This window comes from Vipera ursinii, assembly GCF_947247035.1.
Source record: "Vipera ursinii genome assembly, chromosome: 1".
Taxonomy (NCBI): Eukaryota; Metazoa; Chordata; class Lepidosauria; order Squamata; family Viperidae; genus Vipera; species Vipera ursinii.
The window spans coordinates 48,172,030-48,187,629 of NC_139512.1; the positions used below are offsets into that span (position 1 = coordinate 48,172,030).

The 15,600-nt window shown below is 35.9% G+C and overlaps 1 protein-coding gene across 4 annotated transcripts in view; it reads right to left on the reverse strand.

Annotated features, from left to right (window-relative positions):
- The window catches only part of NRXN3 (neurexin 3), a gene marked incomplete at its 5' end in the record, with an annotated part of 1,287,103 nt that overhangs the window by 132,172 nt on the left and 1,139,331 nt on the right, over nucleotides 1–15,600 (reverse strand). For all 4 annotated transcript variants that reach the window (XM_083375237.1, XM_083375239.1, XM_083375240.1 and 1 more), the window contains one exon: nucleotides 10,762–11,069. In XM_083375237.1, coding sequence (XP_083231363.1) covers nucleotides 10,762–11,069 — 308 coding nt within the window. The remainder of the gene's footprint in view (nucleotides 1–10,761; nucleotides 11,070–15,600) is intronic.

Consider the following 15,600-nt stretch of genomic DNA (forward strand, 5'->3'; position numbering starts at 1 on the left):
CTTCCCCGCCGCCTTGAAGGAGGCGGTGGTGAGACCCCTCCTCAAGAAGCCTGCCCTGGACCCAGCTGTTTTAAATAACTATTGTCCGGTCTCCAACCTTCACTTTTTGGTGAAGGTTGTTGAGAGTGTGGTGGCACATCAGCTTCCTCTGTTCCTGGAGGAAACTGATTATCTGGACCCGTACCAATCGGGTTTCAGGCCCGGGTACAGCATGGAGATGGCATTGGTCGCGCTGGTGAATGATCTCTGGCGGGCTCGGGACAGGGGTTGCTCCTCTGTCCTAGTCCTATTAGATCTCTCAGCAGCTTTTGATACCATTGACCATGGTATCTTACTGCGGCGTCTCAGGGGGTTGGGAGTGGGAGACACTGTTTTACGGTGGTTCTCCTCCTATCCCCTGGGATGCTCGCAGTTGGTGTTGATGGGAGGGCAGAGATCCGCCCTGAGGCCTCTCATTTGTGGAGTTCCTCAGGGGTCGGTTCTCTCTCACCTCCTGTTCAACATCTACATGAAGCCACTGGGTGAGATCATTCGTGGTTTTGGGGTGGGGTATCATTTTTCTCCACCCCGAACCAACCCAGTGATGCCCTCGCCGTGATGTCCCATTGCCTGGAGGCAGTCCAGGTCTGGATGGGGAGAAACAGGCTTCGTCTCAATCCTGCCAAGACTGAGTGGCTGTGCATACCAGCATCTCGGGTTAACCAGACTATTCCATCTTTAACGATGGGGGGGGTGAGGTGTTACCCCCCATTGATAGGGCTCGCAACTTGGGCGTCCTCCTGGATTTATGGCTCAATTTTGAAGATCACATAGGAGCCGTGAGGGGCTTTTGCCCAGGTTCACCTGGTGTGCCAGTTGCGACCCTATCTGGACCGAGATGCCCTACGCACAGTCACCCATGCGCTCGTGACATTCCGGTTAGACTACTGCAATGCTCTCTACATGGGGCTGCCCTTGAGGACCACTTGGAGGCTTCAGCTGGTGCAGAATGTGGCCGCACGAGTTGTGATGGGGGTTTCCCGATACTCCCATGTAACATCTGTGCTCCGCGAGCTGCACTGGCTTCCGGTTGCCCTCCGGGTGAGATTCAAGGTGCTGGTGATGACCTATGAAGCCATAAAGGGCTTGGGTCCTGGATATTTGAGGGAACACCTTCCCTTTTTCCGGTGCGCTCCCACAGGGAGGGCCTTCTCAGGGTGCTGCCAGTAAAAGACTTCCAGCGGATAACACCCAGGGGGAGGGCCTTCTCAGTGGGTGCGCCTGCCCTTTGGAACCAGCTGCCCATGGAGCTTAGGACTGCCCCCGAACTTTGTTCATTCTGCTGGGACCTGAAGACCTGGCTCTTTGAGCTTTCCGGCCCAGGCTGAGAGTTTTTAATTGGGGGTTTTATATTTTTCAGGGATCAAATTTAATTATTTTTAAATTGTTTTTAACTTTTGTATTGTATTGACGTTTTTAAATACCTTGTAAAGCGCCCTGAGTCCTAAGGGAAAAGGCAGTATATAAATGCAATAAAGTTAAACTTAAACTTCATAAATGGAGAGACTTCATGAAGACATGCCTGCATGAGGTTCAACCAATAATTTAGTTATTATTGAATTCAATAATTTAGTGGACAATTCAAATACTGAATTTGTCCTACACAATATTATAGCAATAAGAGATTAATAAATCAAAAATATGAATTCTGGATCAGCTGAAAATTTCAGATGTTTTTAGATAAATGAAATAAAAGTGTAAAAAAATATTAATTAAACCATAAGGAACATTTTACTCACTGGAGATACTACATATCTAATAACCTTTTAAGATTTACTGCACTCTAGGGATTACTACACTACACAGAAGAGACAAGATTAACATATATGCTTCTTGTGCTAATTAAAAAAGGATAGAAAATAAAGCTTCTTCTGACTTCCAGTCCTGCGCAGCAGCACAGCAGTTGAGGGGTCCAGGGCTCTGTGCCCTTTGGCTGAGTTTCTTCCTTTTAGGGGACCCTAAATGCGCCAGAAGCCACCCCAATGAGGCAGCAAAGAAGGAAGGAAGTCCCAGGGACCACGGAGAGATGGAGGCCAACCCAATTGGTCCAGCAGAAGCATTCCAGAAACCAACAGGAGAAAGGCTAGCCTAACTTCAGAGTCTAGCCCAAGCTGCAAGCAACCAAAGTCAAAAGCACTATTTTAAGCTGATTGTAAACAGCACATGTGAATATGGGTAAGAACATTGATTTTCTCTATCCTACTTATCAACTTTCCTGAAAGGAAAAAAAATCCTAAGAAGCAAAAAACTCCAAAAGTGAAGGAGGGGGATTTTTACCCCACCCTTTTAACTAACAGAAGCAGAAAATTATACCTTTCATAAAGGACCAAAACGTATTGAAATGAAATGACTATAAAACCTAAATTTGGATAAGTTTGAAATAACTAAATGGTTAAGATTCTCATTTTAAAGGTAATTTGTTCATTTTGAAAATTTGAAAAATAAAGTGGTGCTGACATCAAGTGGTGGATGAAGACTACAACAGCTATGGCTTTCATGCAGGACTTGGCAAAATCTGGAAAAAAAAACTATTTTTTACTTGTGACCTTCAAAGCTCTAACAATAGACAACAGTGACAAAAAACAACAATCTGGGCTGCAAAGTGAGACTTATAAACTTCAAGGAACAAAAAACAAACAAACACTTTTTTGAACTTTCTGGATTACAAGTATCTATTTAATTCTGATCCCCAAGCTATATGCAGAGAAAAGAAAATTTGGATTCTTGGTCATCATGGAAAATCAGAGATTTATAGAAAGAGCTTATCAAGAAAAAAATAAATACTTTTCAAGAGGAGACATATGATATGTGTAACTAATTTAAATAACAATGATTTCAAACCACAAAGAAATCCAAAATAACTTTGAAAATACAAACCAATTCATCTCCAATTTAACTTTACAACAAAAAACAATCCAGGAAACAACAACAGAGAAGGAACAGATAAAACAGACAACTGAATACAAATTTGAGGATAGAGACTTAAAGATGGAACCTAACAAAACAAAGAAGTATGATTAGCCCAAATGGAAAAATATATATATAAGAAATACTGGAATTGGAAAAGACAACTTATACTTTAAAACCATAAAACAAATTTGAGGATAAGAAAAAAGATTGGACAAAATGGACTGCAGAGATGCCAGGAAAAACATTAGAACTGGAGAGACAAAAAATGATAAGAGAAGCAGAGAGAAAAAGAAAGGAAAAGATTTTCAACAAAAATGAATGGGCAAATGCCTCTTACAAAGATATTGTACTTGACTTACCTTTTATATCTACAGTAACACCTACAAGAATTGGAAAGATTCTTTGATTCAGCAGAACATATTGATTAAGAAAGATACTGGGCAAAAGAAAAAGGCTAAAGTGAAAATTAAGAAAATAGAAGATGGGGCCTATCAGAGAGAATATTTAAAAAAGAAATAACTGTTCAAATATGGTTAAAAAAATAGAAACATTTTGGATATGAATTTTATTTTAAGAAGAAGAAGAAGAAGAGAACCCCTTAAGTAACAGTACTTTCTTTTTCTTCTTTCTTTTTGTTTTATTTCTTGATATAAGTAATATAAAAGAGTTGGAATGGTTTATATAAAGGAAGTGTTTTAGATATTTAAAGGTGATTGACTTTAAGAAAATTACAATGGATTAAAATGTTTTGAATAAGAGTTAAAAGAATAGAGGACCAGATTTATTAAATGGAATATTTAAAGATTAAATATATTTTTAATTATGGTAAAAAGAATGAATTTTTTTGGAAATAAATATGTATTAGCTTATAGGAAATAGGGATTTTAAGTAGCATACTATCCTTTTATTTTTATTTTGTTATTCTTATTCTATTTTTTCTTTTTTTAGTCTTATTTATTCCTTAAGAAAGGTAAAAGTATTGAGTTAGCTTACATGAGAAAAAATAGACTTAAATATTTAAACGTAATTAACTGTGAGAAAATCTTAACCAGTAAGAATGTCTTGAATATTGTGGGAAAAACAAATGTAAACAAGAACTGTAAACAGGATCTATGATGAGACATTCAGAATGACTAGATAGAAAAGGAATATTATATTGATGTGATTATTATCTGTAGAAATATTAGCAAATTTTTTATACTCAATCGTCATTCACTAAAATAACAAGAATTGTATTACCTTTTTAAGGTTGGTAAAAGAGAACATTATGGGAAAAAGAGGAAATCAAGTAAAGCTGTTGTGTGGATTACAGATTATATAAATTAACTGTTAGTGAATGTTTCTTAAATGTAAACCCAGACAACACACTGTTTACCAAATATGAAGGTGATTATGTTAAAAAATTAATAAAACATATTTTTTAAAAAAAGAAAATAAAGTATCTTCTTTAAATTCTTACAGAAAGAACTACCGGTGGCACAATTTTTCTTAAGATAAAATACACCAATGAATTGAGGTTTTTCTTAGTGAGACAATCAATGTTGAACAGATCCAGCAAAAATACTTTGAATAGTTCTGTCCACTTTTCTTGCCTTTAGATTTACCATGTAACTCAATTCTTGCTCTAGTGCCATGACTTTTCTAGACATTAGTAGTAAGACTGTTGTTTTTTCCTTCCTATTATAATATATGAAAATAACAGTACTAATAAATATACAAATATAATCAACATAGAATATTAAGTATTCACCTCCATTTATTATCCATGAATGCTCATTCATTTTTACTTTTGTTTTAATTTTGTAGACAATGCATATTATCATACTTCTTTGGGATTTTCATGGAAGAAAAAATAAATGACAAAACATTACTTGCTTGTCTTCCACTAAAAGATCTATTTTGCCTGAAATTTGACCTGATGACATTTTCACTGTGACTTTAATTAAAACGTGATCACAACCTAGAGCAGAGCTCCCCAACCTTCCTGGCCTGGAGGGAAAGGGAGGAGCAAGGAAATGTGTGTGAGCGCATGCATGCGCAAATGGATGCATATACAGTGCGGGACTAGCACCGGTGCACATGCGCAAGGGGTCCACACATACCCACAGTAGTGCAGGCGGCAGTGCTGGTTCCTGTGTGCATGTGCAAGCGGGCTGCTGGCACCCATGTACATGTGCAAACAAGCTGCTAGTGCCCAAGTGATACTGGCAGCGGTGCTACCACTCCCACACATTCACAAAAAGGGCCGCCAGCACCCATGTGGTGGCACTAGCACAAGTGGGGGTTGCACGCACATGCGCACATACTCGCCAGCCATTCCCGTGGCCAGATGGCCAACAGGCTGTGGCCCGATACAGGCTGGAGACCCCTATAGAATAATAAAAGTGAGGGTGTTATTATTATGCTGATTGAAGCATTATAGCAACAACCTTTGCAGGGACAAATGTGAAATGGGAATAAAATCTAGGATAGAAAAATACAATTTTTGGTGTTCTGAATGATCCTACAAAAGCCATCTAAAATAATAAATATTCCATTCCTTTCATTCTTTTTTTATCTAGTTGTGACTAATATATAAAAATAAAACCAATTAAATTAAGAAATCGGTTTCCTTTCCTTTCCTTCTCTTTTCCTTTTTTTTTTTTTGAAGAGGGGAAAATAGCCAGGCAATTGCGAAAAAGGATAAGCAAATCTTTCTTTCTAGACAGCTGTAGGTTAATTAGAGTGAGAAATCTCGTTGCCATTCACCAGCACAAGGCACGCGTGAAAATAAGTGTTCCCAGAGCCAGACCTTATGAAAATGTGTTGCTCAAAATTCTATGCCTCACAGCATCCCAGAACTGTAGTAGAAGAGAGGGATTAGCAAAAACAGGACATTTCTTTGACGTTTTTTTGACTGATTTCTTACTGTACTGAAGTCTCGTAAGACACATTTTAAGTTTTTCAACATTGAGTGGATTCTCTTCACCCTGACAATCTTTTGGAAAGGCTCTTTTGAGAATAATGGGAGAAAAAGAAAAAAGCCTGTAGGAAGAATGGGAAGAAGATTCAGTGTGCAAGCTCCCTTTGTGCTTAAAGGATTTAGCAAATGTATTCACCCCTACCCGGCGATAATGGGAATTCTATTTCTGAGCCTTGATATCACATAATTGCAATATATAAGATTTTAATCATTCAGTTCAGCACTTCGCGCATCCACCTTCATTTGATAGATGAATTAGTTTGTGTCATTCCCACCGAAGTATCTGAATATCTAGACAGCGTTTAGCTTCAAGGTGCCCGAGGAAAGTGTGAGAAGCTTAATTAACTTATTTATTTTAGGGTACAGTTTCCTTATTTATTTAGGGACACTTAGATCAGTTCAACTAACGTTATGAGGTTTGTTAGTAAAGTATGAAGCAATGCCAGCTGAACTGCAAATAGACAGGCAGAAAATGTTAAGGAACCTATCTTTCTATATACTACTCATCCCTTAGGAATACTTTGAGAGAGCAAGAGGATTGCTTGGGGATACATCACTCCTGAGAAATCATTGGGGGGTTTTTTTGCTGTTTTTTTTCTAAGCCTCCCAGAGTCACTGAGACTGAGTGGGCGGCTATACGCATTTTCTTAAATAAACAAACAAACAAACAAACAAATAAAGTATAAGTTGTCATGCAGATTTAATGGTAAAGACATGCACTTGTCATAGAGTTTCCTGGAAGCAGTATAAAAAGTGTGTTCCAATTGCCTTCTTCCAATATATATATTAAACTGTAGACCAACTTATGGTCCTAAGATTTCTCAGTTCAGTATTAACAAAATCTAACCTTGCTTTTATCTTTGTGAGCCCACGTGATGAGCTCTGACCAATTAAGAAAGCTCTCTGGTCAGGTAAGAAGAGTGCTCAGGCCAAGTATACAACTTTCGACTATAAGAGCAAACCCTCCCGTGATAGAATGACTGAAAGGAAGAACAGCAACCAATGGTGGGATTCGGCTGGTTCCCACCACTTTGGCAGAATTGGTAGCTAACTTTTTGTTGCCCAGGCCCAGAATGGACTTTCGGAAGTGGCATCCACACAGAAAACTGGTTGTTCACATATTTGAATTCCCCCCACTGACAGCATCCCTCTCATTTGGATGCAGTACAGCTCTACTCTAGCATCAGTCTGCACTCCAAGACATAATGGTATTAAAACCAGAATTGTTTAAGTACACAATTACCATATGCTTCAATATCCTACGCACAGCAGCAAGGCAAAGTGAAATTCTCCCAAAAGGTACTGTTTGATGAGAGAACCTGGTATGTCAGGGCCTCAAGGCCTGTGAGAACAATTTAATACCAGACATGTGATTTTGAAACAATTTAAACTTGAATACAGGAACATACCCATATGTGAGGAGGTTAAATCTACATTTTCAGTTAGGATCAGCAGGCAGCTCTAATAGTCAGATACAGAGGTGCTTCATTAAATGGAACAAACATAAAATCTCAAGCAGGCAACACAGTATTATTAGCTGCACTAATTTCTACTGGCATGAACAGAGAGATGGTTTCCAAACTCACAAAATGCTGCACAGCTTAGAAAAAAGATTCTAATATAGTAACTGCATGGAGACTATAGCTGCTTATCAGTAGAGTTAAATTCACTTAACTAAATAATGCCCTAATCAGAGTTGCTAATCCCAGGGAAGCATCTGTATGCATTTGGCTGAAAAGTCTATGGTCATTAAAATATAATGAAATAGATAAAATAAATTAAAAGTTCTGAAAAAAGGAGAAAGGGTGGACATGGTTGCTTTATATAAAGCACCACATAAGAGATAGGCCTATCCACGCTCCCATGAGATCTTTTGTAGAAAGCATCACCTGTGTTTAATGTAGCTTATTCAGATGGAACCGAACATATTTACCAAGTGAATGACAGAAAGAATTATATTTCACCAGGATGGTAATAAATTGATTTGCTCTTGAGAGATAGTAACAGAAGTGCATATTGACTTTTACCTGCCTTCTGGTAAGAAGAATGAAATGTCAAGAGTTACTGCTTTAATATCAGCTAAGGCAAGTCCATTAGTGTGGGTGGATCCAGGAAATCATTGTTTCTAAATACTGATGTGCACTTTATTAAATCATTCTAGTACCTTTTTCACCCATCTTTTGCAGCTAACAATTTAAACCCCCTCCAGCCGGCAGAAAAACCTCTCTCCACAGAACTGGTTCCTGGTGGCCAAAAGCTTGGGGACCACTGATGTAAAAAAACCCAGAATTGTGACAAGGAACTAAAGAACACATTGCAAGCATTTTATGGATACTGGGTAGAAATTTTAAGAGAGATAAGTGTCTCAAAATAATTCTTGTCTCACTGAAGATAAGAGTGTTTAATTTTTTTGTTTAAGATGACAACTATCACATAAAGATAAATTTTAAAAACATGATATTCAAGAATTGTGGAGACGCATAAGTAAAAGGGAAAACAAACCTTTGCAAAGATATTTTGTAAATGATTAGATTGCTTAATCAGTTACTAAATAATTAGATTGCTTAATACATTATATTCATAAAGTATATATGAAGATGCTCAATGATCCATGTATACTGTAGTTGTCCCAAAGGTGCTATTCAATGGCAATTGGACTTTCTTGCTTTTTTCCTTGAAAATGTTCAGCTTCTCATCTAAGAAGCTTTTTCAATTCGAAGTGAACCGTTTTCAAGGGGGAAAAAACTTCAACGCACCTTTGGGATATTTATAAAGTAATTCTCTACATGTTAAAAATACCTAAACTTCAACATGCTAACTTAAATGTATAACATATGGAATAAAACATCTGTTGCTTGTTACTATTTTAATTAGAATGTATGGGGTTTACTTTGATGTAGATAAAAAATGTAAAGCAGACCATAACTATTTTTCAGAAGATCTTATATGCACTTTAACAAAAGTATACTGTGCTAGTTATAAATATTTAACATATAGAATGTTTTGGATTGAATTTGCACAGCTTGCGGTCTGCCACCTGTACTACATTATAAAAAAATATCAGAAAATAATTGTGCTAAGTAGGTTAGCGTTGTCCTAATGCGTCTATCAAGAACACATGCTACTGATAGGGCTGGTGTGTGTGTGTGTGTGTGTGTGTGTACGTATGTGTATATGTGTATATTTATTTATTTATTTATTTATTTATTTATTTATTTATTTATTAAATTTTTATACCGCCCTTCTCCCGAAGGACTCAGGGCGGTGTACAGGGCAATAAATATCGAAATATAAATAATTATGCCCAATATAATACAACAATTAAAACTATGTTAAAATCAAATCCAAACCCCAAAATCATCAGACCAGGCCGTATTGTTCAAATAGATAGGGATGTGTGTGTGTATGTGTATGTGTATGTGTATGTATATATGTATGTATATATACTGCTCAAAAAAAAATAAAGGGAACACTTAAACAACACAATGCACTGTATTTAATAGCAGGATGTCTTATCTTGTGTTCCCTTTATTTTATATATATATATATATATATATATATATATATATATATATATATATATATATATATATATATATATATATATATACATATACATACATACATACATATATATATATATACATACATATATACATATATATATATGTATATATATATGTATATATGGGAACACTTAAACAACACAATGCACTGTATTTAATAGCAGGATGTCTTATCTTGTGTTCCCTTTATTTTATATATATATATATATATATATATATATATATATATATATATATATATATATACATACATATATATATATACATACATATATACATATATATATATACATATATATATATACATATATATATATACATATATATATATATATATATATATATATATATATATATATATATATACATATATACATACATATACACACATACACACATATATAAATATACACCTCCTCAAGGATTACTTTTACGTCTTCTTGTCCTGAAGCTCTTGTTGAACTCAATAGGGATTATTATCATTTTCAATTAATTTGGGGATAATAAAGCATTGGCAAAATGGTGATTTTCTTAGATGAAAAAGATTTTATGGAATCATTTTAATCTGACTTGTAGCCTAAAACGGTTTAGGTTATGTTGATCAATTTCTACAGCCAAGAATTAAACAACTTAAGAGATTTATTCAACCCATCAGCCTTTTTACTTCCACATAATATCACCAGAAGAATGTTATGCATCACACCACTGGACAAAGTATACTAAGGATACTTGACTTTGTCTCTAAGAATCTAAAGAAACCTGTAAGTTTCCTAAACCAACTTTAGGAACTAAACAACATTAACTATTAAGGGTTAGAAGAACTTGACACATTTAAAATAAAACTAAGCTGGATGGAGATAGTTCCAGTTAATAGGAAGGATATCCAAATGGATATTTAAATTGCTATTGGAATGGTTGTGCTTCTTCTTGTAGCATTTAAGATTGTAATTCTTCAATTGATATGAAGCTTGCAAACAGATGTGGGAATAAAAGCATTCAGGAAGTCCAGTTGGCTGACATGGAAGCATTGGTACTGGATAGTCAGAATTCACATGATTCACTTACCAAACGATTTAAAAAAAAATCAAATCCTATTCTTCATGTTCATGTGTAAAATAAAGAGGGTTTAAAAGAGCATCACTGAAGGATGACACATGCCTAGTAAATAACAACCTCAAAATTTGGCAAATGTCAATTTTTGTTCTTAATTTTATTTTGGGAAAACATACATCTGAGAAAAAAAATTAGGCTTGAAAACATAGGAACACAAAACATTCAACTTACCTGAATGGTAGGTGTGGAGCGATTTTTCCGCGTTGTAGTAGTGGCCATAGTAGTGGTAGTTTCCATGACAGTGGTGGACATCTCTGGTGGCATAGAGGTTGTGGGAGCTGTCCCCAGAATAGATGGGACTTCACCAACCAGCCGAACACTTCCATTGATTTTGATGTTCGGGTTGTTTTCTGCTGCCATGTTCAATACTTTCAAGCCATTGTAATAGAGACCGGAAAGCTGACCTTGGAAGAGACGCCCTCTATCTTTTCCTCCAATGGCTATTTGAGCCTGGGTGTTGAAGATCGTTAACTGTCGTCCTAAGTGAATGGGGGGGGAGTGAACAATGTTATTGCCAGGAATATTCTTCCCCCTTTTTAAAAACCAAAATGTTTTATGTTACGTCCTGGTCAGATGAGAGTGGAAGATCAGAGCAAGTTTTCTGACATTGGTGGTGATGGCAATTGTGATGGCTGAGTGACTGGAATACTACAAAAATGGTCTCATTGTGTTACAAATTAGGATAAACCAGATCAAACAAATAGCGACAAACCCAGATTTTCTTGGCCTTACTGTATTCCCATAAATGTAAACATATTTAGCAGAAGCCAAGATTCCAAATTTCACCCAAGCGATGAGATCAAACCAATTTTAAGATCAAGCATTCTGCATTTTTTTTTACTGAGAATCTGGGAGAGCTCAGTTCCGATTTTTGCATATTATGGAATTTAAGAAAATTGGATCCTTCCGTGGACTGAACAGAGATTTAGTCCTGTCCTATGACTTGGAAAAAGATATAGCATTAAAAGATGGATAAATGTATGCTTCATGACTCCTTAAAACATAAAATAACTATTTCTGAATGAGGATATAAACTGCATTTAAATCAAGTTCAACTTTAAAACAATATAGGATTATCATTTCTGTAGAAGAAAAAGATATATCTTAACATAAAATTAGTGTAAACAAACAATTCTATTCATTGAGTACTTCACTTTCACAGTAAAACTCTATGCAACCATTACCAACTCACACTGAAGTTATGGAAATCAGACCCAGTACCCCTTTGTTGCAGAAAACTAAATCCAAGTAAGAAGGATTCTTATAGCCTTCTCTTTAAAGTACCAGTTCCTAAACACAGGTTTATCTTTGAAAAGTAGCCTATGCTTTGACTAGCAAGCAATTTTATTGGATGGACATTTTGAAAAGAGAGAATATAGTGGTGAACCTGAACTCTGCTAGCATCTCAAAATGAACCGCCAGCAGGTTCTATAGTATCCATCCACCATTTTTTCTAAAGATTGCTTTTTTCTTCACTGGTATTAATACTGAGTTAGAAACCCAAATTTGACCTAGGACTGATCAGCAAAGTGAATCTTGAGATTTCAGAAATGAATTTCCCAATTCCTTAAAGGAAAGCAGGAAGAATTCAGTTCTAGTCAGAATAAACCCCACAAACAATTGCCAATTCTTCATTCTACATACAAATCGAGGACATATTCATCCCATTAATTCAAAAAGACAATTCAAACTTTGACAAAACGTTTCCCTTCATCTTGTTCTTCCCTCATCATTTCAGGAAAATTAAAATAAATTTTCAAGAATTACATTCCTTGTATATATGATTTATTTGCATTTAGCTTTCCAAATGACAGCTATAAATTTCATATGATAAATCCAATAGGTAAGCTCACCTGGATTTAATCTTCATTCATGTGTTTTGGAGTGTATTACATGTAAATGTCCATTGAATAAAGAACCATACAAGCCACATTTCAGAAAATAAAGTGGAATTAGTATTATTTCATTCAGCCCACTTCTCCCAACATTTACACACACATGTCCATTCCCTCCCCTCCTCCCTTGCACACTTACCACTTTCTTTCTCTGTTCTATCCTGATAAATGCCAAATTCTCCTGTGTTGTAAAGTAGAATCTAAACCCCATTACTGATTCCCTGTGATTAAAGTAGATCAGAATAGGAGGGGGAGCTCACCAATTTTGGTCGTCGTGGCAGGTCTCGAAGTCAAGTGGTGATGCGGTGTTGCATCATCTAATGGTGACAGGATGGGTCATGGGGAAGAGAATTGGGACAAGAGAAGAAATGTATCTGAAAGGAATTCCTATTCCCAAGGAGGATCCTAACTAGCCAAGCAAAGTAGATGTTTATGGGAAATGCTGAGACTTTGAGGAAGCGGAACACACATCTTCATGTGCTCTCCACTACCGTAACAAGAAACAGATCTTCATTAAGCAAAGATGGACTAGTGTACAAATGTAAAAACAGCAAATTAAAAGAAGGAAAAAAATTGAAAGAATATACTCTGTCCTTGGAAAGCAATTAAACCTTATTTTTTGAAATCTCTTCTGCAACCTCTTTCCTCTCATGCCCTTTTCTCCTTATCATATGGATTCATTGCACGTAGCTTGGGAGTGGCATGTTGCATTTATCTGTTGTGTGAGATAATAGTAAATCTGGCAAAGCTCAATTATTTTATATAAAAGTAATTGCCATAGTGATAATCTCACTTAGCCATTTTTAGGTAAAAGAGATGACTGTGATAATAAGACTACGTTCACTCCAATCTCTTTCAAGTAATGATGACATGATAGTATCAGCTATCACGTGGAAAATTCTGATGGGCTCTCATTCAATTTGGACATAGAATTCTATTCACAAGATCTATTTTTTTTCAAAGTTACTATAATATTAACAATTGCATTTTTCTTTTCATTCTCATGCAGTGCTTATCATCTGGAAAATGACACTTGAGGTAGATACTTTGTTATCAGCCTCTAACTTTTCCATAAGAAAAAAAATGTAAAGGCTATTCAACTGCCACAAAATTACACATAAATTAGAACTTCTGCTCAGAACTTACCCATGTTATTTGAATGGGTAAGGACGTGAAAATATAGGAACGGGGGAAGATTTCCTAGCTTGGAAAGCTATAATAAGTAATTCAGATTTGCAGTTTGAAAGGGCTCAACGGGCCTTAATATTCTAAAAAAGCTCTTCTCTCAATTCCTTGAGACATTTATGGCTTTACACAATACAGTACAGAGTCATCTTTCCGTACTGTTCTTTTCTATCCCTTTCTTGGTCTCCACAAACAAAAGTTGCAGAGAGGCAATGAGAACTTATGACCACATTCTATGACCAACAGCCAGAAAATGGTCTTTTAAAAACTAACTCCTAGAAACTGGAAAGCATAATTTACTCCAGTTTTTCACCCCCAAACTATTAATAATTGACGAAAGACTGCTATGAGTCCCAACTGGTATTCTGATAATGACATCCTTCATGTCTAACGACACAAAGGAAAGTTAGTAGATTCCATTAAACACATATTTTTAGTTTCTTTAACAATCCAAGGAGAACTAAAGATAAAAACAACAACAATAAACTACTATACCCACCCTTTGGAGATCACCAAAGGATGGGTAGGGTATAATTGTCATATAGTATTTAGGAAGAAATTTCCCTTGTTGAACGTATTATGGAAGACATGTCATTGATGAAATATATTTGTAGGGCTATGCCATACTTAAAGGAGAGATGTGGTTTGGGGGAAAAAGCATAGGTGTGCCCTATAGCACCTGTTGTAAACACTTTCAAGTAGTTGTGTTTTTTCTTGGGGTTGTGCAGCTGCCTTTTGTATCTGCCACACAATCCTAGGAACAGATGTATTTAATTTAAGGAGTTTCCAACAGATCCTACATGCAAATCCAACATGTTCTGAGTCATGTTTCTTCCTTTAAAGAACTATAAATACTTCTCAGAGTGGCAGAAGGGGACAGTTTTTAAATTGAAAGAATTATGCAATGTCTTTGGAAATTGAAAGAGATATGTTAGCCATTGAATCCAATCCTTGCTTAATTCTGTAATTCAAATTACAGGATCCATGACAACTATTCTGACTCTATTTAAACATGAAAGAGACCATCACCTTCCTAGTTAATGCTTCCACTTTCAAACAACTTGACTGGTTTGTTTTGAGATAGAGCTGAATGTGTCAAGGACAGATTTTGCATCTTACTTTTCTTAATTAATTTCTTCTATTTTTAGTTGGTAGACACCCTTAGTATCAACCACTGTCTTTGACAATGCTTAGCTTTTCTAGAAAACTCAGAGCTAACCACAGATTTAGTACATTCTCTCTCATGGCCCATGATCTTTGAAACAGCATCCTCCAGATGTTATGATTACTATTCTCCAAGGGTTTTGGAAGTCTCTTATACCTCCCTCTGTTTCCAGGTCTGGGGTTAGAGTGTTTGTGGAGCCCATCACATTTTTGTGTATTATTTGGCTCTGTCCAGATGATCATTATTTTTAAATTATGTACTTTAAATAGTGTAAGACCACCCAGAGTCTTTTTGGAGTTGCTGCTGCAAATCCAATAAATTAATAATAGTTGAAATTAGTCTTCAGTTAATTTCCATCTTAGGTATTTCAGTCATGCTATGTTCATTAAGTTATTTTGTAGATCTAGACTATATGAAACCAAACCAAATTTGCATTTAATCTCTTTGCTGTTTGTTTATGGCTGTTGTTGCATGTAAGACCGCAATCTAGTTCAAAATCATTATGAATGGGCAAGAGAGGTTTAGACATTTACTTCACTGTTGCTTTCCAAAATTTGTGTCCTCCAATAGGAGTGTAAAAAGGCTGTGAAACTCCATTGGTGCTAGTGTGTGAGGGAGAGCAACTGAACATTTGTAAGCAAATGAGAAAGCTTTATTTTATTTATTTGTCTTAGAAATATAACCATGCATATTGTTCCAACATCCTAGATACAATTACCTGAAACAGATGACCTATTATTTTTTTTAAAAAAGAAAATGTATGCC